The 24,969-nt window shown below is 42.9% G+C and overlaps 1 protein-coding gene across 1 annotated transcript in view; it reads left to right on the top strand.

Annotated features, from left to right (window-relative positions):
* ITGA5 (integrin subunit alpha 5) overlaps positions 1–15,121 on the top strand; it is a 95,443-nt gene extending 80,322 nt beyond the window's left edge. The window contains exons 20-30 of the mRNA XM_066584306.1: positions 624–771; positions 2,214–2,303; positions 3,204–3,283; positions 3,620–3,700; positions 8,043–8,148; positions 8,262–8,420; positions 9,199–9,285; positions 10,149–10,268; positions 10,596–10,697; positions 11,536–11,658; positions 11,901–15,121. Coding sequence (XP_066440403.1) covers positions 624–771; positions 2,214–2,303; positions 3,204–3,283; positions 3,620–3,700; positions 8,043–8,148; positions 8,262–8,420; positions 9,199–9,285; positions 10,149–10,268; positions 10,596–10,697; positions 11,536–11,658; positions 11,901–11,984 — 1,180 coding nt within the window. The 3' untranslated portion in view covers positions 11,985–15,121. The remainder of the gene's footprint in view (positions 1–623; positions 772–2,213; positions 2,304–3,203; positions 3,284–3,619; positions 3,701–8,042; positions 8,149–8,261; positions 8,421–9,198; positions 9,286–10,148; positions 10,269–10,595; positions 10,698–11,535; positions 11,659–11,900) is intronic.
* The last annotated feature ends 9,848 nt before the right edge of the window (positions 15,122–24,969 follow it).

Below are 24,969 nucleotides of genomic sequence, written 5' to 3'. Positions count from 1 at the left end.
ATAGACCATGTAGTTAATAACTATACAGGGCTATGCATAGTATAATTGGGGTATTCCAGTTTTTTTTCTTCACTTGAAGTTTGCTTGCTACTGATGATTTGGAAATTGCTATGTATATCCTTATACACTCTGGCAATCCCAATTTCAGAATTTATTTGGTGTTACTGTATATCTGGGTCAGTATTTTCCTATGCTGATGTACAGTTGAGCTTGTTATGGCTATATCAGTAGAATTACAAGAATTTTGTCAAATTTAATTTAAAAAAAAATTGGCGAAAAATACACCGGCTATTCTAGGAGCATAATTTGTCTGAAAAGTTAGTGCCCCTTTAAATTTCTACAGCCACTTCCACAATGCGCTTCTTAGTTTTCCTATGTGGTCTCGTGGTTACACCCTGTTGAAATTCTAATTCTTGGGTAAGTCTTCAGAATTTTAGTGATTTTAGGCTCTATAGGAAGCGTAAACGGAAGTGTAACTCATGCTGGGTGTTTTCTTGCAGTCTTTCAGCCTGCTGTTAATCTTGTCGTCTTATGAGTCACTTTTTCTTGGTGCATTACTAGAAATGAATAGATTTTGTTCTGCATCTACAATCACTGCAAGTAATTTTCTGCTTCATTCTTAGCGATCAAAAATCGGTGTATCTTGGTGATGACAATTCATTGGTCCTATTGTTCAACGCTGCAAATGAAGGAGAAGGGGGTGCTTATGAGGCTGAGCTCTACGTCCTTTTGCCCCCAGAAGCAGAATATAGTGGCATTCTGAGAAATGAAGTAAGGATCCTGTGTCAACATTTCAATGTTTGTGTAGTGTGCATCTGCATACATATAAATGGTGTGAAGGAGTATTTCCCTTCTGTGTGACAAACCTATATTTGATGACAACTGAACAGTTTCCCTAATATTACATTTTATTGCATTCTCTCACACTGAGTTGACGTTTTTAGAACAGGCTATCCTGTATGTACACTAAGGAATATCTCATTTTCTGGCCTTTTATATGACTTGTATACTGCATTTATCAGCAGTTTTCCACTTTGCAGGCTTCATCTGTAATTTTCAGTTTTCTCTGTGCTGGTGGGTGGAGACAAGGTGCAATGATGTCTTCTGTACACTGCACATACAGAAAGTGGCAGTTTCTGCTCTCTGCAGTGCACACAGAAAAATCACTGCACTAAGGAGGACCTCATAAACCAGCAGAGGTGTAGCTAAAGGCTTATGGTTCAGAAGTTCTGTTTTGCATCCTTCACAGCTACACAGTAATAAAGAATACCCACCCCACCCAAAAAGTTAGGCTGTGGAAGGAACTCTTCTTCTGTGACAGGCAGCTGCCTGAGTAGCAGTTTGTCGAGTTGTACTGCACAACAGTGAGCCTGATGGTGGCCCAGTGATGGCAGCCCTGTACATCATTATGGTGAAAGGGCCCTTGGCCATTCCTAGCTGTGTCGTCTTATAGCTATGCCACTGTACAGCAGTACTGAGCAGTGTGGATATGATTCCAGGAGCTATAGAACCATAAATTGCTACTATTGGCTGCAGCAATGTTTCATGCTCCAATAGAAGTCTATCAATAGGGGCAGGGGGACGCATACTATTTGTCTGTAACTTGAGGTGGATTTCGCTAACAGGCAGTGGACAGCAAATTGGAGAGTTGGGAGACCCCCTAGTAGGCAGCAGTTTAATTCACCTAAAAGGACATTTTATTTTTTAATTTTTTTTTTTGTGCTTAACGCCCGCCCCCCCCCCCCCCCCCCCCCTAAAGTAATTTTTTTGCAGTTTTTGCTAGTTATCACACTGGCTATTCTATTAACACAAGATGTTTAAAAGTGCAGTGAGAGTAGAATAGATTCAGAATTATTACTAATCTAGATATCCACTGCCATTTCACGCATAGGAAAAAGTAATTGCCCTCCTAATTACTTGATGAAAAAGTATCTTTAATACAGTAAAATCCCTTTAATTTAGCATCTGTCAGTCCAAAACAGTCAAATTAGTTTTGAAAGTCTAAGCATTAGCGTGTGATCCTAAGTGCACTATATAGCCCGAACTTCACTTTTGTAGGTTCTTCTTTAACTCCTCTGTCTAAGATCTGCATGTAGTTCTTAAAATATTGTGTTTTTTGTAAAATTGGGTTAATGCTACAACATCAAGGATATAATCAGGTGACTATAGAAAATGTATAACTTTTTTTTTTTTTTTCTTGCTTCTTTCTACAGAACCCTTCTGTGCACTGTCGCTACGAGCTACAGAATGAGACTCGCTTTGCCATATGTGACCTTGGAAACCCCATGAAGCCTATGACCAGTGTGAGTTGATCAATACTAAACTTGTGTGTATCAGCGCCAGATAATCTCATAAACCTTTAATCTGCTAACTGTTTCCATCCATATATGAATACTTTCATAGAAACCTGCATGAGTCCTTCTAGGGGTTGACTCTTCATAAGTAAACCTACACTTTGGGGACTCTTGGATCCTCATTAACTTCAGGCAAGGAATACATTCACTCAATAATGGGATATCCAAGTCCCACTCATACCTATCCTCTATAATGTCAAAATTCAAAGGTTCCTTTATGGGTTGTTGAGGCAATACTGTCCATATTCCCAACTGGGGTATATGAATGGCATGGGAAGCCCAATGTATTGGTTAGAGCGGAAATCACCAGCAAAGAATCACTCCTAGAAGATTCCGCATGACTATTTATTACAGGATTACCCTTCACTACAATGTGCAGGCAACTACATGTTTTATTGCAGGGGAGTACAAGTACGTAACATTGCATGATGCCCATTAAATTGAATGGACAATTATTTAATATATGGTCAAGCCAAATCGGCCATAACTGGAGCTGCTCTGCACTCTGGCCATACATTTCATTTGCTGCATTTATAATGTATTCCATTTAATATGTGGGTCTACCAAAGCCACACTTTGTGAGTAATTCTAGCCGACAAAGAAGGGCTACTGAGTCTGGTACACAAAGAACTTATGGAGGTCTGAAGATCCCCAATAGAAGGGAGTAGTCTTAAAGCAGCTCCTTAAAACTTGCTCAAAGTATTCAGTGTTCTGCTCACACATACTTGTTTAGGCTGCATCCTACCTCCATATTTTGGTTTGGCAAGCTTTACAATATTTTTTTTATACTGTATTGGGTACAAGTTTTGGGGTTAAACTGTGTTTTCATGTGTTGCTTTTACCTCCTAGCTGTCTGGTGGCTTGAGGTTCACTGTGCCCCATCTTCGAGATACCAGTCAGAAAGTGCAATTTGACTGTCAGATCCGCAGGTAAGTTTTACCATCTCGCTGCTGTTGCGTTCATAGACTTGTGTAGAGTACAATTAGTGCTGCAACTCTTCCTGTGACAAAGGAGGGGAGGATACTGCAATGTAAAAAAAAAAATGCAATCACAAGTTCATAGCTGCAGTGCGAAGATTTGGCTAACTTTTGCTGAGACGTTCTCTTCGCCAAGTATGAAAGAATCTGCATAGCAGATATTGGGGGATCCTATGCGTAGTTGCTTAAACCTATAAGCACATATATTAGCCCCATCGCACACTGAGCTAAGTCTTGTCATTCTGCATTACTCTATATAAACAGTTTGTATCACTTTCTCTTTTACAGCAAAAATGCAAATAACTCCCAAAGTGAACTTGTGCAGCTAACCATCAATGTTGAGGCACGAACATCCGTATCATTCTTTGGGTAAGTTGGCACATTGTTACTGAAGGGCCACTTAACAACAGTAAAAGCTCATTCACACGGGCGTATGCCGTTTTCAGTTTGTGAATACGTAGGGTTTCGATTAGTGAAAACACTATTCCCTGTGTATCTAGTGGGGGTCTTTTGCGCACATATGAAGTATTTTTCATGTGCGCCAAAGAAAAACCCTGTGAGAAGAAGGTTTACTTGAATACATGCATACATATGCCGGTATCATGTATATTTAGGTGGGACCATTGACTTTAATATTCTATTTTGTGTGTGTGTGTGTGTGTGTGTGTGTGTGTGTAATATATGCTTCAGATATATCCTGTGATAACGAGGCCTAGAAGCCTTGAAAGCTTAGACCAGTTTACACGAAACTATAATTGCTCAGTTTAAACATGAGCCAACAACGGAACAATGAGCGAGAATCGGGAGGTTCTCGCTTGTCCTCCAGCTTCAGCCGGCATAAAAATCGGCGCGGCGCATACGCTTTTCGTGCAGTATAAACCCTGATCGGTCAGTGCTTCACATGGGCATTTATCTGTTCAGGGTTTCACATTTCTAGGGACTGCAGGAGTTTTGATGAGAATCATGCAGCATAAACGGTCTGCCCAAGCTGATGATGAAGTGACTAGCTCGTTCGTTGAACAAACGAGACTCATGAGATTCTCTGCCCTTGTACAAGGGGCCATTACTGTAACAGCCTTTCCTTTTTGTTAGACGTTTAACAAAATATTATTGTAGATATGATCCATTTTCTCTTACTAAGAACAATGAAGTCTACCAGCTAACATGATACCAAACATTTTTGGGTCTGGTTGGCTGTAGCAGGAGTCTCTCCCCTCTGCTCTGTCTGCAGTAGGACCAAAGTAAATTTATACCCCTTTTCCTCAACTCTTTCCTAGCTGAAAATGCAGGATTTCTAGAAGACTTTTTCAGTCTGTTACTGAAATAAACTTGCTGAACTGTCTAAAAATCCTGCAATCTCCTGTTTATTTCTTTCATTCATGGTTGGGTTTAGACTTCCTTTGAGATTAAAATATTGCTTATAAAGATGATATAGCCGCATATACATTAACAGTCATAAAGAAAAAATATACTTTAAAAAAAAAAAAATCTGTAGAAAAGAAATCTAGAAGCACTTGTGGCCATTCTGTTGCAACCAGAACATCTGGTGTGTTAACCTTTGTCCTGCCCTGTAGAAGGAGCCATGACCTGTGCTTAATTTACCTGATGCTTATGGTCAACTAGAAGTGTTTACTCATGGAAGCTTATCCTGATTGCTTCAGAAAGTATCCTGTGCCTCTGGGAAAAGACTGTCAATATTTTCGCTAGATGATAATCACCGTTACTTCAATAGATCATGAGTTCCTTGAAGTGACATGACCTCCAGGTATCTGACAGGTGGAAGTGACCTTAGGGCCGCACATTACTCATGGTAGACTGGTTGAAGGGACATGTTATGTACCTGGTGGATGGAACTGAGCTCCAGGCCTCCGCAGGACATGCAGAGCAGTGGCTCCTGCAAACAGTGGGGATACTGGGCGTTGGACCCCACCAATCGGATATTGATTACCTATACTGTAACGATTCTAGAGAACTTTGACTTAGAACTTTGTATTGTGCCATTCCTCTTTTATTCCTTCTAGAAAGTTATGAATAGTTTGATATCTAGGTATCTGAATAAGATACAAGTATGTAGGGAGGAGGGGACATGGGGGACCTACCAGCAGAGGAGCCCATAGTTGGGTCCCGAGGGAAGGGGTGACCAGGGTCTGTTTCATTACAACAAGAAAAGTCTCTTGCAATGAGTGATCAGCCAACTCTGGCACGGGGCTGATTCCACAACTTTGTAGCATTACAAACTTAAGCTTCCCTTGTCTCCAATAATGTGCCGAGTCACAGGGCTGTATTTAGGCAGAAAATGGCTTCCTGTAGTGTTCCTGAGGATGCCATCTTGCAACGCTCAAGAAGATATAACCAGATAGCGCCTCAGGATCGTCAATCAGTGGAGAGCGACACAATTCTGATCCTCCAAAAAAGGGGGAGAGCTGCGGAAATAGTTGGGGTCTCTCATAAGAGAGTGATCCCAAAGAAATGGGATACAGAATAGCTATCAGCAAGAAAAAAACAAAATTTTCTGCGCTCAATGAATAGTGCGTTTCCACAAATAGTGGTTGGTCAAGAACACATAGGAGTTACACTTACTGGGAAGGAGGAGGGTATGATGACCATGAGCCCCCTCTTGGCTTGAGAAAGGTTCCTGTGAGCACGGAAACGCGTTGCCTGTTTTAGCGAATACTGGAATAAAAGTGTTATTACTTCATCCCTGACGTGTGGAAACCTCTATCTGGAGAAAAAGGAGACATCACTTCAAGGAGGGGGCTCATGGTCATCATACCCCCCTCCTTCCCAGTAAGTGTAACTCCTATGTGTTCTTGACCAACCACTATTTGTGGAAACGCACTATTCATTGAGCGCAGAAAATTTTGTTTTTTTCTTGCTAATAGCTATTCTGTATCTTGCAACGCTGGAACAGTTGTCCTGTATCGACAGTTAAAGTTGACTCAAAGGGGTGTACGTCACCCACATATTGCGTGTGTATTTTTCGCATGCATCATATAGGGGTGCTGAAAGTTTGAATTTCTGTTAGGCCAATTATTCCTGTGTGTGTGGTTGCTCATGATAAACACAGCATGTCCTATTTTTTTTTTGGCACATATTACACTTCAATATAGGCTGTAGGGATAGAACATGTACAGCAAATATGCTATTTGCTGTGTTCTGCGTATTTTATGTGCGTGATACACGGGACACATGCGCCCACGTGAGTGAGCCCTAAATGTAATCAGCAGCCCTTTTAGCAGATAGGTCCTAGGAATCTGCTGTATAATGTACTTGGTTACTTGGAGCTTAATATAAGCAGCCACTGGCCAGCCGGCTGTAAATATCAGGCTTCGTTCGAGAACTTCAAGTAGGCCATGGTCCTATGGCAGTGGTTGCCGGGACAGAGGCAGGCCGTACATGCAGCGGTCAGTCCCTCATCTCAGGGAGAGGCTCCTGTCCAAACTCAGACTTTCTATGGTTGCAGTAAACTGTTTCTCGGCACTGTCCCACCCGTGTAGTAGTCTGGTGCACTCCGAGGAAGCCCACTGATGCAGTTTGTGCCAAAACTTTGCTAAATATCAATGCTGACATCGGTCCAACTTACACCTCAGCACTTGGAAAAGTACATGCCATACAACATTCAGCCACATGGGGTCATTGCCAACCATATTACTGTTCCCATCTAAACAAAAAGCGCATGCAGCCTAGCCAAACAGGAGCCGGCACATTAAACAAACATGCACCCCTGGAACAAATGTATTTGGAAAACGGAACACACATAGTTTAATGTGCACATTTATTCTGTTCATGTTAGGTGGGTGGAGGGAGGCGTAATTCTTTTACCTTCCTTCACACTTATTACAGGGCCTTTGTGTTTGTCTTCCTTATGGCTAAAGTGCTAATTGTGTTTTTGTTAACAGCACAAATTAGGCTTTAGCTCTTTACCTTCACCCCCGGGCAACTCAGGGAACCTTCTATTCAACAGATAAAAGCAAACTTCCTACTATTAAGAAGTTATTAGCACTTCCAACTCGAAAAGACCACCATTAACTGTGAAAGAGTATGCCAAAGAGGAGGTATTTCCATGTAAAGCCTGCTTGTAAGGTTGACCTTTTTTGAAATCCTTGCTACAACATCCCTGAAAAAAGTGACTAATATGCTGTGAGGAGGGCAGGAGGTGAAGATACTTGATACATTTAGCAAATTATGATAGTAATTTTCAAGATCATTTAGCAACAAAGCGAAATCGCTCCGCGGGGCTGGACATCTTCCAACGACTCTACAAAAGGTCCATACGTAGTGGATATTTATGGCTAGAATTAATATTTCCTTTGTCACTTAGCGCTTGTGTTAACGCCAATCAGTTCTTGCCAAACGCCTTACATAATTCTTGGCGAGATCTGCTTCTAGTCCTCGGACATTTGTACTATGTTGTATTATACTGTTTGGATTTTTATCTTGTTCCAGTGAATGAAACCATTTTTTTTCCATCCCTTGCTGTTGGACTTCTGAGACAGTAAATGTTGGATTACAACCTATCCAATTTTTTTGTTCCAGCAGAGATGTCTGGCCGCAGCTTATTCCCCTTTCCCCATTGAAATCTACATGCACGTTGGTCAAATGAGCGCTCAGCCACCAGCTGTCTCTTATCTGGAACCAAACAGATATTCGAGTTGTATTTAGTTACTCCATCCCAGCGGTAATTGACTTTTTTTTTCTACTTTCTCTACAGGGTTTCAAAACCAGATATTGTAATATTTCCACTTGCAAACTGGAAGCCTAACAGACAGCTCACTCATGTAGAAGACGCCGGTCCAGAGGTTAATCATGTATATGAGGTACGAGCAAAGTTTTTATATTAGACAAGAATAAGGAATAACTAGTGACAGGTGAACGCCAGCTAACACGCACCGCCATGTTAAACCTGCACTTTCATTCTTTCTGCTTCCAGCTGTTGAATGCAGGTCCAAGTTCCATCAGTCATGGCATTTTAACACTCAGCTGCCCGATAGTTCACAAGCAAGATCAAGTGATGTATGTCATGAACTATTCGGTGCAAGGCTTGAAGAACTGTAATACAAGTCAGCCTGTTAACCGACTTAAGCTGCAGGTAAGAAGAAAACTGGGTTTTTACTTGTAAAGGATTACATCTGGGTTTGGCTGCCTTGTACTTTTTTTGGGGCTCTCGAGAGACAACAGATGTTCCTCTAAATATGCCTGGAAAATGTAGTCTGCTTGGAGGGACTCAGGTTTTTTTTTTTCCTCTATCTTTTCAGTTCTTCATATAATATGGAAACGCTTTTGTCATTTTATGGTTAATGAGCTCTACTCCAAAATTGATTTTTACTCTTGATTACACCATTTCCTAGATGGTTATTTATATCTACAATCTAGAATGTAAATACGGTGAAACCTTTCCAAAAGACCAACTCTTTTTGAGAAGATGACCCTTTAATCTGAAATACATTTTCTGTCAAGTTTTACTTTTCTCATATGCTATTTGCTTTGGGAAACTAGCTACGCATTAGTTTGAAAGGCACTCCACCTCTCTGATTAGAGGTGCCAACAATCTGTACGGGGCTGCCCCAACCTTCCCTCGACAGTAGATGTTGGGAATTGGGTATGTTGGATTTCAACCCAGCAATTTGCTTCAATGGGAGATGAGCTACTGCCAGAGGAGTCTAGTAGAGTTACATACCCTGAAAACTGGGACAGGGAAATAAACTTGGGGGTATTTTGCCAACTCTTATCTATTTGGCAAGCCTCTCTCTATGGTGTATGGCCACCTTTACAACTCGATGAACTTTAGTAGCCGCACACGCCATGGTCTACTTCTTCTTTTTTTTTTCTTTCTCAGCTTAATGTTATGTTAACTTCTTCCTTTTCAGTATTCATCAGCAGAACAAAACCCAAGTAGCCATCATGTGGAACGTCGAGACACCTCCCGAGTTTCTGCTGGAGCGTCACATCTTCTAGTAAGGATTATGTTTTATCTGAATGTCATACCAGACATTACCTTGGGCCTCCTAAAACGCATTGATCTGTGAAAGTCAAAATCCCAGTTTAAGTGATGAACATGCTGCCGTTGCACTCATTGTTTTGTTGTACAAGATCCGTTTTATGCTAGAATATACTTAAATTCGATTTTAGAAAGTGATGACAAATCCTAACAATACGCAATCACTTCTGTAGTGGAAAAAAAAAATCATTTAAGTGCCAAGATCCCATTGTTCAACAGATTCTTCATTAATATTACTTGCACAGGAGAGCCTCCAAAGGTACCTCTGTTTCTTTGTTGCAGCTTCATTAACTGTGTCTAATGTCGAACTCCCACCAAACTGAGTATTATGGCATACCCCTTCCAAGATGAGAACATCTCAAAGTCAAATTTATTTAGCACGAATGTAATTATATACAGGGTAGTGGTTGCTTTCACACCCAAGCCTGAGGGGGCCTGAAGGTCCCTCTGATCCATACGGAGTGATACTAAAAATGATGCATTCTAGTTTGAAGAGGCTGATACGGATATGTATTAGCACCCTGGCGCTTCAAATGACCCATCTATAGTTTTAGCACTGTGCAGGAGCTAACTTAACTATGGTTTATTGTGTAATGGTCCTTAGTAGTAGATTATGGATTCCTTTTGATCCAAGCCTGATATTGGTGCTTTTTAAATTCTTTTTGGTTGTCCATAGCTCTCAGGCTGCTGATTCCTATTGGGTGCCTTTGTAAATTCTACCCTCAATCCATTTTGGTCAATGAAGATGATTGACAATACTGTATATACAAACGTGTATGATCTACTAGAGTCTGTTCTCTATTCTGTATCTCTCTACAGAAATGTACTCCACAGCATCCAGATTGCTTCCACCTTCGCTGTGATGTTGGACCATTAGAAAAGCAAGAACGAGCAAGACTTATGATTTATTTCCATGTTTGGGCTGAAACCTTCTTCCAGGTAACACATTCCTGTTTCTAGTAGTCGGTTTACATTCACAGTTTTCTCTGTTAACCTCAATTTAGGGTGGTTGAAGTGGTATTTTTTTCTTTATGGAGACCATTGTCTCTTCAGAGGTGATGGACTGTGTAGAGGTCATGAAATGTCCCTTAGGGAGTTATTACTGCTACTTAGTGTTTGGCATTGACATAAGCCTTATGTTGTTAAATGCCTTTGGTTTATTGTGTGTATATAATGGCTATCAAGTCTTATAGTTTGGATAGATGAACAAAATCACTCGACTGCAAGTTGACATATATTGAGTTTTATGTATTTTATGTCTTTCAGAATGAGAATCAAGGATTTGCGCTGCAGTGTGATGCAGGATATCAAATTCATCGACTTCCTTACAAAATCCTACCAGAATCGTATCCCGAGGGAACACACCAGGTACTTTCAATTTATCTCAATAATTCTACAATTTCACCAATTACGTTTAAAGCAATAATCTTATGAAGACCAACACCTTTTTTTTAAATGAAGGCTAACCACAGACCTTCGCCAATTAGCTGTAATCTTCAGGGGAAACCTCTTCCAATGACCAGTCCTTTTTTTTTTTCTTTGCCATGATTGCTACAAGTGACATGAAGGCCATATAACATGGTGGCCATATAAATGAATGTGACGACAAGTGACATGGTGGCCATATAAATGAATATCTATTCACATAGGCTAGGCTGGGTCAACCATAGTGATCCCAAATGCAAAACCCTCATCTATCGTTATGCTGCAATGGGGCATATGGACATAGTAAGAGTGGTCTAGAAGAATACAACCTTCTACTGTACATCCTTCAATGATGTAAAAATGTCATGTATGACATTGCCTTATTGCAGGGATTTTCTTGGACTGACCTATTGATGACCTGCCCTGAGAATAGGGCATCAATAGATTGATCGGCGGGATCCACCATCTGGTACCCGATGAATCAACTTATCACCTGGCTTTTGCGGGGCTGATGTGTTGCCAGAAATGCACAGCACTGTATACATTGTAGTGGCCTAGGATGGTATTGCAAAGAGAGTTCTTATTCAAGTGACTAAACTATGCCTATAGATTTTTCCTGACCGTGTGAAAACTGCCTTAGGAAAGTAAAAAAAAGCAGAAATCAACATAAGAATGGTGTTTGCTTTTAAGGCCATGTTCCTGTGAAGTAGAAGTGTTTTTAAGGTCGTCCTTCAATAAATTGGTTTCAATGCGTATATAATTTTTATTTTTTTTTTTCAAGGTCAATACAACCATTCACTGGCTGAAACCAGAGAGTAGTTATGGAGTTCCTCTATGGATCATAATATTGGCCATCTTAATTGGCCTGCTGCTGCTTGCCCTACTTATATATATTTTGTATAAGGTGAGTACCTAATACTATGTTCTAAGGGAATTTAATCTTAAATATTGTCGAAATGTGCAAGTTATAAGGGGACTGATGGGCAAACTGATATTGTTGTATCTCCTATCTTTCCTGGTTTTGTGTGGTCCTGGCCGTACATATCATAAAAACGTTTTCTCTCTTTTGGGTATATTTGGAAATTGTAACTTGCCTTTTTATAACTTTTTTTTCTTTAACCATTCCCATTTGTATTTCCTGTACAGCTTGGCTTCTTTAAACGCTCCGTGCCCTACGGAACCGCTATGGAAAAAGCTGAACTTAAACCTCAGGCTGCCTCCGAGGCCTAAACGACGCCTACAGCCTCATCCCTTGCACTGCCAAAGAATCTTCGAAAGGGAAGGTGGAAAAACAGTCATGGATTTTCTTCAACGTTAACACTACATTGTCTGGGAGGGAGGGAGACCATCATGGCCTAAAAATTTCACAACTTCTGGTTGTTCGGAAAGGACCTGCTACCACAGGGACAATATGATTGAACCACCCAGGTTTCTACTGAAGGCAAACTATGTGAGGTCAATGGTGTTTTACTATTTAAGACTAATCCAAAATCATGGCTTTCTCCTTTAGCCCGTCCAAAACAAGAATGTAGGTGGAAAATGTACTGGTCCATCTTGACCTTAACCACTGTTTTTGGTGCTGGTTATCACCTGATCTTTTTTTGGTTCTCTTACGAAGTTGCCTTTGGATATCGTCACAAGCTGCCTCCTTCAGCGTTGAGTATTACTTCTCTACTCAAGATAAGACTCTGATTCTCAGAGAAAACGGACTGTATAGCAATGATGGAAACCAAAGAACCATTTTCAAAATTGGATGGAAAAATTGTTTTAATTGATGATTGAGCTGAAAATTGTTTCTTTTTAAAGGAAATTTTAACTTATTGAGCTATTGGCACATCATGTATGTGTGCGCTTTTATGTGGAAGATATAGGAAAATAGCAAGGGTATTCTCCTTGTGACACAGGCACATTGGTAACTTTTTGTACATACTTTGTACCCCAAAATGTTACTCTCTATGTGAATAATGAACACAACTCATAACTTTAGGTATATACCAAATGATATCGAAGGATCACAATCTCGTGGTTCATATTTAAAGCCTGTACACTAGACCCATGACCATTGTAGTTGGTATAACACTTGTTTGCTCCTCAAGGCATATACAACTATTGTCCTGGCGTTTAGTGGCTTATGAAAAAGGCTGCTTGACATGCCCGTAAGACTATGTAAGAACTAGGAAAACCATCTCTGATGGTGCTGAAGACTCTAATATTGGTTGTGAATGCAGATTACACAGTGACATTTGGGAGTAGCAATGCTTTATAAATTACATATGGTAGGCCACTAAGGCTAGAAGACTGAAGTAGTTCGAAGAACCAGAGATAGGGTATTGGTTTGGAGCCCTACAGCTTCAGGCAGGTGCGGAGGAGGTAAAGACACGGTTCAAGGACCATGCAGTTAGTATTTAATATAAAAAAATATATATTTATATAGAATGTACCAAGAACCCCAAAGAATCCAAAAAGTTCAACCATTTCATACCAAAAATACAAGTGCCTTAAATGTATATTGCAGCAGGTGGTCCATATACCTGACTGAGCACTGACTCTGCTATCCTTTTTGTACAAAGACTGTCATGACCACTGCATTGCTTGAACAGTCTGTTGTGCATCCTGGTGCTTTTCTGTGTTGCTTGGTTCCGTACCATGAAGTGTTAAACCGTGGACACAAGGGCTTTGCTGATATGTAAAAGGTGTTGCAAGTGCAATAAATGTGTGTTTTTAGCTATTTTATTAAATATTTTTTTACTATGTAATATGTATGAAGTGGAATATGGGGTTGGCTATTCTGTATGTATTGTTTTTGTGGCAGAATTTGCACATTACCTGTGATGACAAATCTGGGGTTTATTCATTTTTTTTGTATTTTTTTGTATTAGCGATTTTTTTTGAGGCACTGGAGGAGCTGGGTTTGCCATTGGCAGCTGGCAAAATCAGATGTAGTGTGAAGCTTGGTCATGTTTTTTTTCAATGCTTGGGTTATCCTTTTTTTTTAAATGGGGCATGCAAAGAAAAACTAGTTCTATGTAACCCTCCATATGCAACCAAATGTGTTCCCCATACTATAAAGAGAGCCTGCTTTTGGACGGTCCTGTTTATTTTCTTGCCCTTTTTGGAAATGCCAAATTTGAGAGCGCCCCATTGGGCAAGTTGATGGTCTGGAACTACAGTATCTACAAATCTAGAAGCGACTTAATAATGTGCCTGGCCAGGATTAGAAAAGGGTTTCTGTTCCAGAATGTATCACTATTGTCCGTGGACTGTCTGGTATTGTAGCTTGGGCCCCATGCAAGTTAATGAGGTTAAACTAGAATACCAGAATATCTGTGGTCAGATGTGGCACTGTTTCTGGAAACTAAGAACACGCCCTTTATTTTCCTAATTATGGAAGACCTTATTGTGATTGAATAATATGTTCATTGTCAATGTAACTAGACTAATGAATGCACATGCAATGTCCCACTGCCATACTTTAAAATGATCATCTTCAATGGGGTATGCCCATCTTGGCCAACCATGAGCGGTGCCACTTTAACTAATTGGGAACAGTGTTTTTGGGGTGGGTTCCTGTCTTTCAACTTATCTTATGTATTTGTAGGAATCGACAGGAGGCCAGAGTAGGTCAACACAGTCCAAAAAGTGTGTTGTCCAAGGGTACCTGGATATTTACCACTAAGACCACTTCCTTTTTGACTCAATAATTTGAGGCTCTCCTTAAGAATCCTAGGACAAGAACTTGTCCAAAGACTCCTTTGCTAAGTCTATGCAGCATTAAGTGAGTGAGTGTAAAGAACCTTTGTGCTGCCATTGCTTGTCATTGTAAAGAACCACCAAGGAGATCTTAAAGCCTCCACGGATGGTGCCCGCATTACTTATCTTTCTAGAAAAATGGCGCGGCCCTGTGCCTAGTGGTCAGGCTGACCCTGCTGTTACCTACACTGTAGCTGCCTTGAAGCAAAGTTGTTAATCTAACACTATGCAATTCTGCTTTTCTCCATATATAGCCAACCCTGTGTGGGGCTCATATTCTAAGAGTGTCCTATCTGGTTGTACAATTGTCAGCTCTGCAAAAAGATTTCTTTTTGTGCCGTTGCAATTTCATATTCCTGTGTCTGGTTTTTTTTTTTTTTTCTTCTTTTCTCCCATATTGGGTGATTTTTATATTTCTATTTCTTTTCATCATTTTATCCTAGGGATGATTCCTGTTGGCTCCTTTTCTGCTGGATCAGACTGGTATGAGCTGAGCTATTAGAAACGGAGGTGACTAGACACCCAAAGGGATTGAATATGAATTGTCTGTGTGTTTATGAGGGGGGTTGGCTGCCTTTCTCAGGGGTATCCTACTGTAATAAAATTTTATAAAAGTCTCTTTGGTGGTTATTTCCTTGTTTTACGGATCATTCCTTTGTGCCATATCCGTAGTGTGAATCCACTTTTCATCTAATATATCTGCTTTCTGACAGCAATGTACTATTTCAACTTTCTCTGCGTCCCGGTGTTCTTGGTGGCAGGACTTTCTATTTTAAACCCTTTTGATCCTGTTTTTCTTTTTCCTCACTTTCCTTCTTGTTAATGAGACTTTCTGTTTTTAGCACTAAGTTTATAGACCATTCCCTTTCCTCTATAACTGGCTGTCACCAGGAACACTCCAAATAGCGCCATGCAGAAGTTGTGGTGCCCAAAGGGTTTTTGGGGGCAAATTTTAGATCTCAGTGGAGTTTTAAAAGTTTTCAGAAAATATTCCAGCAAAATCGACCGTATCAAATCTTCAGAATGTTATTGATGCGTCTATACCGCTGTTGTAGAGAATTGTACAATCAGCAATTCTCTATTAGTCTCTCAGGCCTCCTTTTATGTGTAGGGACCTTCCAATTAAAATGATGGTGGGGAAATGCAAATTGTCCAGTGTTGGCTTCCCAACACAATCTGCGTTCTGTTTTATATACTTTAACTAAATCGCTCAACTCCACATATTTGCCTGTAGGATTTTGTGTGTGTAAATGCACTGTATTTGCGCACAGAAAAAGTACACAGAAGGGCCCGTTGATGTGCTGCACAAATACTGTGGCTTCCTATGAATTCACTGTGTATTTGCACCAGATCATTCACTTTATTAGTCTATTGCGGCGCCTAATATACACGAAAATAGGAAAAGCTGTGTATTTTTTTCACGCAATTTGAACATCGTGTGAATTTTCACGCAATTTGAACATATTTGAATAGCCTCATGTGAACCAACCCATTGAAATCTATAGTCTATTCATTGCATATTACGTTTACAAAAATTGAGAGCGTAATAACCAGCGCAAATGTCTGTGTGAGCGAGCCCTTGCATTTTGCACCCAATATAAGCTATGATCCTAGAACTGGGTTTCTCTCATTCATTTCAGGATCGGTTTCTATGTAACCCTAAGTAGCATGACTTGTACCATTTGCTTCTATTGAAGGCAGCTGAATTGGGCAAATGTCACCTGATTCACTGGAGATGCAATCCACCCATGGTTAGAATCGCTAGACTAAGGTTTATTCACATGAGCGTATATTGTCCACTGTTTTCACGGCTGGCCAATATACTCTACCATCTGATACTAGGTTACTGTATGTTAGGCTGAATGAAGGCAATGTCCATCTAGTTCAGCCTGTTTTAACCCCCAGCTTGTTGGTCCAGAGGAAGGCAAAAAAAGAGCCAATTTAGCTCATTTTGTAGGAACAAAAAATTCCTTCCTGACTCCATATTGGCAGTCAGAGTAATCCCTGGATCAACCTTTGAGATCAACAACCACGCTGGTCACCTAATGTCTAGATCCTGTAATATCCCTCCGCTCTAGAAAGACATCTAGTCCCCTTTTAAACCCCAGTTTGGATTTTGCCATCACCACGTCCTCAGGCAGAGAGTTAGTCTCACTGCTCTTACAGTAAAGAACCCACTACTATGTTGATGATGAAACCTGCTTTCTTCTAGATGTAGCAGATGCCCTCTTGTTACCATCGCAGTCCTAGGTATAAACAGATGATGGGAGAGATCCTTGTATTGTCCCCTAATATATTTATACATAGTTATTTGGTCGCCCCTTAACCATCTTTTTTCCAGGGTGAATAATCCCAATTTTGATAGCCTCTCTGGATATTCCAGTCATTCCGTTTATTAATTTAGTTGCCCTTCTTTGAAACCTGGCCCAAGCCTACTAATTGGAGCTACTAAGGCCTCATGTCCACTTGAAAAATACAATCCGTGCAGAATCTGAAGCGGATTTGCTTTTTTTTTTTTTTTTTTTGCATGCAGATATCCGCGCACATTGCTATCAATGTGATATCAATGTTGCCGATCCGCGCGGAATCCGCAGCAAAATAAAGCATGCTGCGTTTTTCCTTCCATGCGTGAAAAATGCAAATTTTTTTTTTTTTAAATGCCATCCGCGGGTGCAAAAATCTATTTAATGGACCCACGGATGGCCAATGATTCCTTATGGGCAATCATATCCGCTGCGGAATCCGCAATTCCATTTACCTAGTGGACATGAGGCCTATCTCTGTTGGGCCCACTGAGAAGTGGCAGGATGTGGACGGTACGAGTTGTGACTGCAAGTACGGTAGTCTTCATGACAATCTGGTAACATCCGCTTTTGTTTTTTGGGACCAATCAGAGGAGACCTCACCTGTAATCATTGGAGATAACCGCACTGTAATCATTCTGTAGAGCTGGTATCTATTATACGGTGGCTGCATTATTTAAAGCTACATGAGTTAAACTCCTGTATTTATAAAGGGTTGACTTAGGCTGCCTTCTCACATGGTGGAATCGCTGCGGGCATTCTCCAAGTCCAAGGTGGCCAAATCCACTCCTAAATGGTGCAGATTTGAGTTTTCACTTGTGGAACAGCTGCGGAATTTAATCCTTGTATGTCAAGTGTTGAATTCCGTAACATAAATAGATATGCTGAGTTATTAGGAAACGCTGCAGATTTGTGGTGAAAAATATCTGCCCCATGTGAGGGAGATTTTTTTTTTTTTTCAATCCATGGCTTGTATTGTAAATGCTGTGGTATTGCTAGAGTTTTCCTCATGTGAGAATGGGATTTTTATAGACTATATGTACATTGTCGGTGGGAGAAATTATGGACTTCCATTGATCCATACTCATGTGCAAGTAGCCAATGCATATTGATACGCATGAGAAATAGATTGGTATAGGCAGCGTATGCCGATGCTGTCCATATGCAATATATTGCATAGAGGCAGCGTTTTCATGCCCAACCCTCCTCTGAACCCGTAGCGGTTTACCAATACGTTAGTTGACCCACGACTAGAGATGAGCGAGCACCAAAATGCTCGGGTGCTCGTTACTCGGGACGAAATTATCGCGATGCTCGAGGGTTCGTTTCGAGTAACGAACCCCATTGAAGTCAATGGGCGACCCGAGCATTTTTGTATATCGCCGATGCTCGCTAAGTAGTAGTAGTTTCAGCACGGCCTGCTGACGCTTGCCCACCGCTGTGCTGCCACGCCGCGCGACACCGACTGCTGCTGACGTGCTGCTGCTGACACATCTTGATTGCGAGACAGAGGTTGCGGAGGAGGAGGGTGGTTTAGTGGAGGAAGCATATACAGCCGCAGATACCACCACCGAGCTGGGGCCCGCAATTCTGGGGGTGGGTAGGACGTGAGCGGTCCCAGGCTCTGACTCTGTCCCAGCCTCCACTAAATTCACCAAATGTGCCGTCAGGGAGATATAGTGGCCCTGCCCGCCTGTGCTTTTCCACGTGTCTGTTGTTAAGTGGACCTTGGCAGTAACCGCGTTGGTGAGGGCGCGTACAATGTTGCGGGAGACGTGGTCGTGCAGGGCTGGGACGGCACATCGGGAAAAGTAGTGGCGACTGGGAACTGAGTAGCGCGGGGCCGCCGCCCCATCATACTTTTGAAAGCCTCCGTTTCCACAACCCTATATGGTAGCATCTGCAGGCTGATAAATTTGGCTATGTGCACGTTTAACGCTTGAGCATGCGGGTGCGTGGCGGCGTACTTGCGCTTGCGCTCCAACACTTGCGCTAGCGATGGCTGGACGGTGCGCTGAGAGACATTGCTGGATGGGGCTGAGGACAGTGGAGTTGAGGGTGTGGGTACAGGCCAGGAGAAGGTAGTGCCGGTTTCCTGAGAGGGGGGTTGGATCTCAGTGGCAGGTTGGGGCACAGGGGGAGAGGCAGCGATGCAAACCGGAGGCGGTGAACGGCCTTCGTCCCACCTTGTGGGGTGCTTGGCCATCATATGTCTGCGTATGCTGGTGGTGGTGGCTCCCCGGCTGATCTCGGCGCGACAAAAGGTTGCACACCACTGTTCGGTCATCTGCACTCTCAGTGAAAAACTGCCAGACCTTTGAGCACCTCGGCCTCTGCAGGGTGGCATGGCGCGAGGGGGCGCTTTGGGAAACAGTTGGTGGATTATTCGGTCTGGCCCTGCCTCTACCCCTGGACACCGCACTGCCTCTTGCAACCTGCCCTGCTGCTGCCCTTGTCTCCCCCTCTGAAGACCTGTCCTCAGTAGGTGTAGCAAACCAGGTGGGGTCAGTCACCTCATCGTCCTGCTGCTCTTCCTCAGAATCCTCTGTGCGCTCCTCCCTCGGACTGCCCTTACTACTACCTCACTGATAGACAACTGTGTCTCATCGTCATCGTCCTCCTCACCCACTGAAAGGTCTTGAGACAGTTGCCGGAAGTCCCCAGCCTCATCCCCCGGACCCCGGGAACTTTCCAAAGGTTGGGCATCGGTCACGACAAACTCCTCCAGTGGGAGAGGATTCGGAACCCTTGCTGGCCATTCTGGGCATGGGCCCGGGAACAGTTCCTGGGAGTCTGCCTGCTCCTCAGAATGTGTCATTGTAATGGAGTGAGGAGGCTGGGAGGAAGGAGGAGCAGCAGCCAGAGGATTCAGAGTTGCAGCAGTGGACGGCGCAGAACTCTGGGTGTTCGATAGATTGCTGGATGCACTTTCTGACATCCACGACAGGACCTGCTCACACTGCTCATTTTCTAATAAAGGTCTACCGCGTGGACCCATTAATTGTGAGATGAATGTGGGGACGCCAGAAACGTGCCTCTCTCCTAATCCCGCAGCTGTCGGCTGCGATACACCTGGATCAGGAGCTCGGCCTGTGCCCACACCCTGACTTGGCCTCCGCGTCCTCGCCCGCGTCCACGTCCTCTAGGCTTACCCCTACCCCTCAGCATGGTGTATTACCAGTAGTGCAGAAACAGAACGCTGTAATTAAATGTGCCGCTTATTGGCCTGTGGTTGGAGGCTGACTTTGCTTACGGAACGCACAGCAGAGCCAGGAAATAATTTTGCACAAGCCTGCTGTAACACTTAGCTGGCTGCGTATGAATTAGGACAACTACCCCCAGCAGAGACCCAGTACACTTGTGGACAGGAATACAGCGGTGATGTAAGAGGCCACGCAGAGGCAGGAAAGAATTTTGCGCAAGCCTGCTGTAACACTTAGCTGGCTGCGTATGAATTAGGACAACTACCCCCAGCACAGACCCAGTACACTGAGGACGGTCACAGGCAGCCCAAATAGATTTTTTTTCCCAAATGTTTTTGGAAAGGCCCACTGCCTATATACACTGTATATGTCTTCTCTCTCTGCGTCACCACTACTGGCCCTGGAGTATGTAAAATAACTGCAGACTGTTGCACTGTGGACAGGAATACAGCGGTGATGTTTTTGGAAAGGCCCACTGCCTATATTCAATAAATATGTCTTCTGTCCCTGCCTAACCACCACTACTGGCCCTGGACTATGTATAATTACTGCAGGGCGCAATGCTCTGCACGGCCGATATACAAAAAAAACAAAAAATGTGCAACACTGCAAAAAGCAGCCTCCACACTACTGCACATGGTTAGATGTGGCCCTAAGAAGGACCGTTGGGGTTGTTGAAGCCTAAAATACTCCTAACACTCTCCCTATAGCAACTCCAGCAAGACAGCACTTTCCCTGAACAATGTCAGAATGCATCTGTGGCGAGCCGCGGGAGGGGCCTATTTATATACTCGGGTGACACCTGATCTCGCCAGCCACTCACTGCAGGGGGGTGGTATAGGGCTTGAACATCGCAGGGGAAAGTTGTAATGCCTTCCCTGTCTTTCTATTGGCCAGAAAAGCGCGCTAACATCTCAGAGATGAAAGTGAAAGTAACTCGAACATCGCGTGGTACTCGTCACGAGTAACGAGCATCTCGAACATGCTAATACTCGAACGAGTATCAAGCTCGGATGAGTACGTTTGCTCATCTCTACCCACGACCATTCTTTTGAGCCACTGAAAAGCCTTCCATGAGCCTCTGTACTTTCTTTTTTACATCAACTCTTTTTATTACTATTTCAATAAACCTTTAACAATACAAAAACACCGCCTCCTCACAAATAGTTTCTTCCATCCTATTCCCACATCAATCCACAAGAGTTGAAAAGCTGTTATTATACAGATTCAATAGAAAGCTTTAAATCCACTCTATATGCATTTCGATTTGGTTTGTCCTTTACCCACGCCACATGTTACACCCAAAGGACATCCATAATATATGATAAACGAGCACAATAGAAAATCTCTAGACCTAATTTTCACAAAAATATCACTATATGGGCCGTAGAACACAGCAAGCCTAAAGCGCACCACTCAACCCTAGCTGCTCGATCTCTAACTGAAGGTAAGAAGGCTAGCCCTGTCATAGTTAATCATTTGGCCCATAGGGTTTCGCATTTACAGAACAGCATTTCTCTTGGGATATACTGCTTTTTCCAGGGTCAACAGCCAATTAACCCTTTATATAAATTCTCTCAATATTGGCAAGGCTCCATTAAGCCAGTATTGAACTATGAATTTTCTGGTTATGTATAATAACTTGGTCACTGCTCTCTTTTCTCCCTCCTCCAAAGGCAAATTCATTATGTAGCTTACTCTCCAGATCTCCAACCTCTCACATCATATGAAGAAGGCCTGCAGGATACACCTTATATCGATTGCATAATATATCATCTGGTATCCCAATAGTGTATAGAAGGTCTATGTGTTCTACAAAGCCTATGGATCATATATAGATATACAGAATGTTCCCAACTTACGAACAGGTTCCGTTCCAGGAGCCTGTTCGTAAGAGCATTTTGTTCATATGTCGAACAAATGCTTGTATGGAGGTGGATCGCGGGTGGATCCCATGCCATACAAAGTCGGGTGCAGGCTGATTCTTACAGCCAACACCCGGCCGCACCCGTTCCGCCAAGCCACGCTGCTCGTCGGAACTGTTAACGCTTTCAATGCCGCTGTCAGAATCAGCCTGCGCCCGACGTTCAAGGATTCCGTAGAGCTTGTAGAGATAAAATCACGGGAGGCCGTGCAGTCGTCACAGGACTTAAAGAATAGTCATACCAAATTTCATGGAAAATTAGAGAATTAGATTAGGTACATTACACAGGGGTTCCAATACTTTTGCATTTAGCATTGAATAATCAAGTTGTGACCGCTTTACGTTTCCTGTTTAGGACCGAAAGAATGGTTGTGCCAAATTTTATGTTTGTATGACATAGGGAAGTTAGAGAATTAGGGGCGAGTCAGTCAGTGAGGGCTTTCAAATGCATGCATGGATGGATGTATTTGGATGGTTTTAGAGAGAGATGGATAGATTTGGGCAAATGAAAATTAGTCTCCTCCGTCTTCTCAAAACTTAAGGAGCAGCAATTGGGAGACTAAATAATATAAATAGGAGTTAGGGACTGCTAGATTTCCTTCAGCTTTCAGCAAATACAATGTTTCTAAGTTTATAAGAGGAGTTTTTTGCTCCATATAAGAGATCTACAAAGATTATTAACCTTGCAAAAAGTCTGTTGCTGTATGCTAATCGAAGAGATATGCAAAAGAATAACAGCTGTGGCATCCATTCCATTTTAATTATATTTCCTCTCCTCACTATTGACAAGGGCAATTTACACCCTACATCTACTTTCTGATGAAAATTCAAAGGGAGTGGCATAACACTTAGATTTTCATAGTTCTGGATATAACCTGACAACTCTACTCCCAAATATTTGAAGGAGAAGGAAATGGACTGAAAGGCAAGTAAAGGAACCTGGTTTCAGCTGTGAGCACCATAAACTAAGTTATGCTGCTCAGTGCAGGTCTCCAGGAGCCCAGAAAGGGTTTTTTTTAAGTTTTTTAATTTTTTTTTATTTACCCACCTCCCGGTGCCTACATTGTCAGCCCTGTAAATTGGCATGCGGACTGTGTCATTGGACTCAAAGGCTCAGGCTGTGTGCTCATGCTCCCATAGAGATTAATGGGAGTGCCGCATACACAGCCTACATGGTCCGCGCTGATGGGTACTAGGAGGCGGGCAAGTATAAAAAATACCTCCCTAGGCTCCTGGGAACCTGCCCTATGAGCACCATAACTTAGATTATGGTACTCAGAGCTGGTGACAGGATCCCATAAGGTCTTGTTCTTTATCAACTGGCATAACTAGCAATTTGTCCCAATTTATTGTCCCTAGAAGGACCCAAACTCATAATATACCAGCAATAGCCACCTCCAACTTCATATCAGAATTCTCCAAAAATAGAAGCATATCATCTGTGTATAACATGATTTTCTTCTTTTAATCTGTACTATTCCTTAAGACTCTTTTGCGCAGCCCTTTGGGCCATCTTAAGGTGCTGCTGATCACTGCATGAATGTTCAAATGCTCATTCGTTTGGGTGACTGCATCTTTCATTCTGTACCAAAAATCGTCGTTGGCAGCGCATCTCCTTTTGTGAACCGGGACTGTAACATAGTATGTTAGGCTGAAAAAAGCCATATGTCCATACAGTTCAGCCTGTTATACCCCCAAAGTTGATCCAAAGGAAGACAAAAAAAAACCCAAATGAGGTAGAAGCTAGAGATGAGCGAGCACCAAAATGCTCGGGTGGTCGTTGCTCGAGTCGAACTTTTCGCGATGCTCGAGGGTTCGTTTCGAGTAACGAATCCCATTGAAGTCAACGGGCGACTCGAACATTTTTGTATATGACCGATGCTCCGCATAGGTCTTCACTTGTGAAAAACCAGAAAACATCCAAAAGTTATGGAAACACCACAGAAACGGATAGGAAAAGGCACAGGCAGCATGCAGGGCTGCATCTCAGGCTCCCAGGTCTCACTATTAAGCCCCAATGGGGGCTGCCCCCCCAACAATTTTTACTTCAGACAAACCCTCATTAGCAAGGCATAGCTTAGCTAAGCACCACACTACCTCCAACTAAGCACAAGCACTGCCTGCGGGACACACCGCTGCCTCTTCTCCTAGGTTATATGCTGCCCAACCCCCGCATGACCCTGCGTCAACAGCGCACACAAAAGTGTCCCTGCGCAGCCTTCAGCTGCCCTCATGCCACACGCTCGCCTCATAGCCACACCACCCTCATGTCTATTTATAAGTGCGTCTGCCATGAGGAGGAAACCGGAGGCACACACTGCAGAGGGTTGGCAGGGCCAGGCAGCGACCCTCTCCGAAAGGGGTGGGCGATAGCCCACAATGCTGTTGAGAATCTATGATAAATTGACGTACGATCATCATTCCAATCCCGTGCCACTTCCGTCACAAAAATGTCACGAGCCACAAATGTGGGCATAAAGGAGACTCAAGTGCCAGCCCAGCACTTCTACACATCTCCACAATGCAGCAATACTCTGTGTGGGAAGTATGTGAGTGGGCCCTGGGTCAGGCTCGGTCCCAGCAAACACCTAGTGTGGCCCAAGGTGCTGCGAGTGACATAGCAATGGGGACTCCATGTGTCCACACACTACTCATTCTGTTTGGGTGTCGGATACCTCATCGACAACGCAAGGGGAAAGCCATCTGCACTCTGCACCCTACCCAAGTCAGTCAGTGTCTTTGTGCCAGACAGGTAAAACACCGCTATGGTAAGTCTGTGTGCACCCAAAGCATGGATGGGTCCAAGGAACCCAAAGACAGGACACACAAAGAAATCAGAGTGCCCAAACATGGCAGACTTTCACTGCGCCGAGGACATAGGCCTCTGCACAAACCCTCAGCAATCGTGGGCATAGAGCGGACTCCGATGCTAGCGCAGCTGTGAACATCTCATTAGCGCTGTATCGCTCCTCCTGTTTGTCCCAAATGAGTTTCTCAGATAACTGTGGTAACACGAGAGAAAATACATGATGCCC

This window comes from Eleutherodactylus coqui, chromosome 1 (genome assembly GCF_035609145.1).
Source record: "Eleutherodactylus coqui strain aEleCoq1 chromosome 1, aEleCoq1.hap1, whole genome shotgun sequence".
In the NCBI taxonomy this organism is placed as follows: domain Eukaryota; kingdom Metazoa; phylum Chordata; class Amphibia; order Anura; family Eleutherodactylidae; genus Eleutherodactylus; species Eleutherodactylus coqui.
The sequence above is the reverse complement of the archived record's forward strand: the minus strand, read 5'-3'. Positions and strand labels throughout refer to the sequence as shown.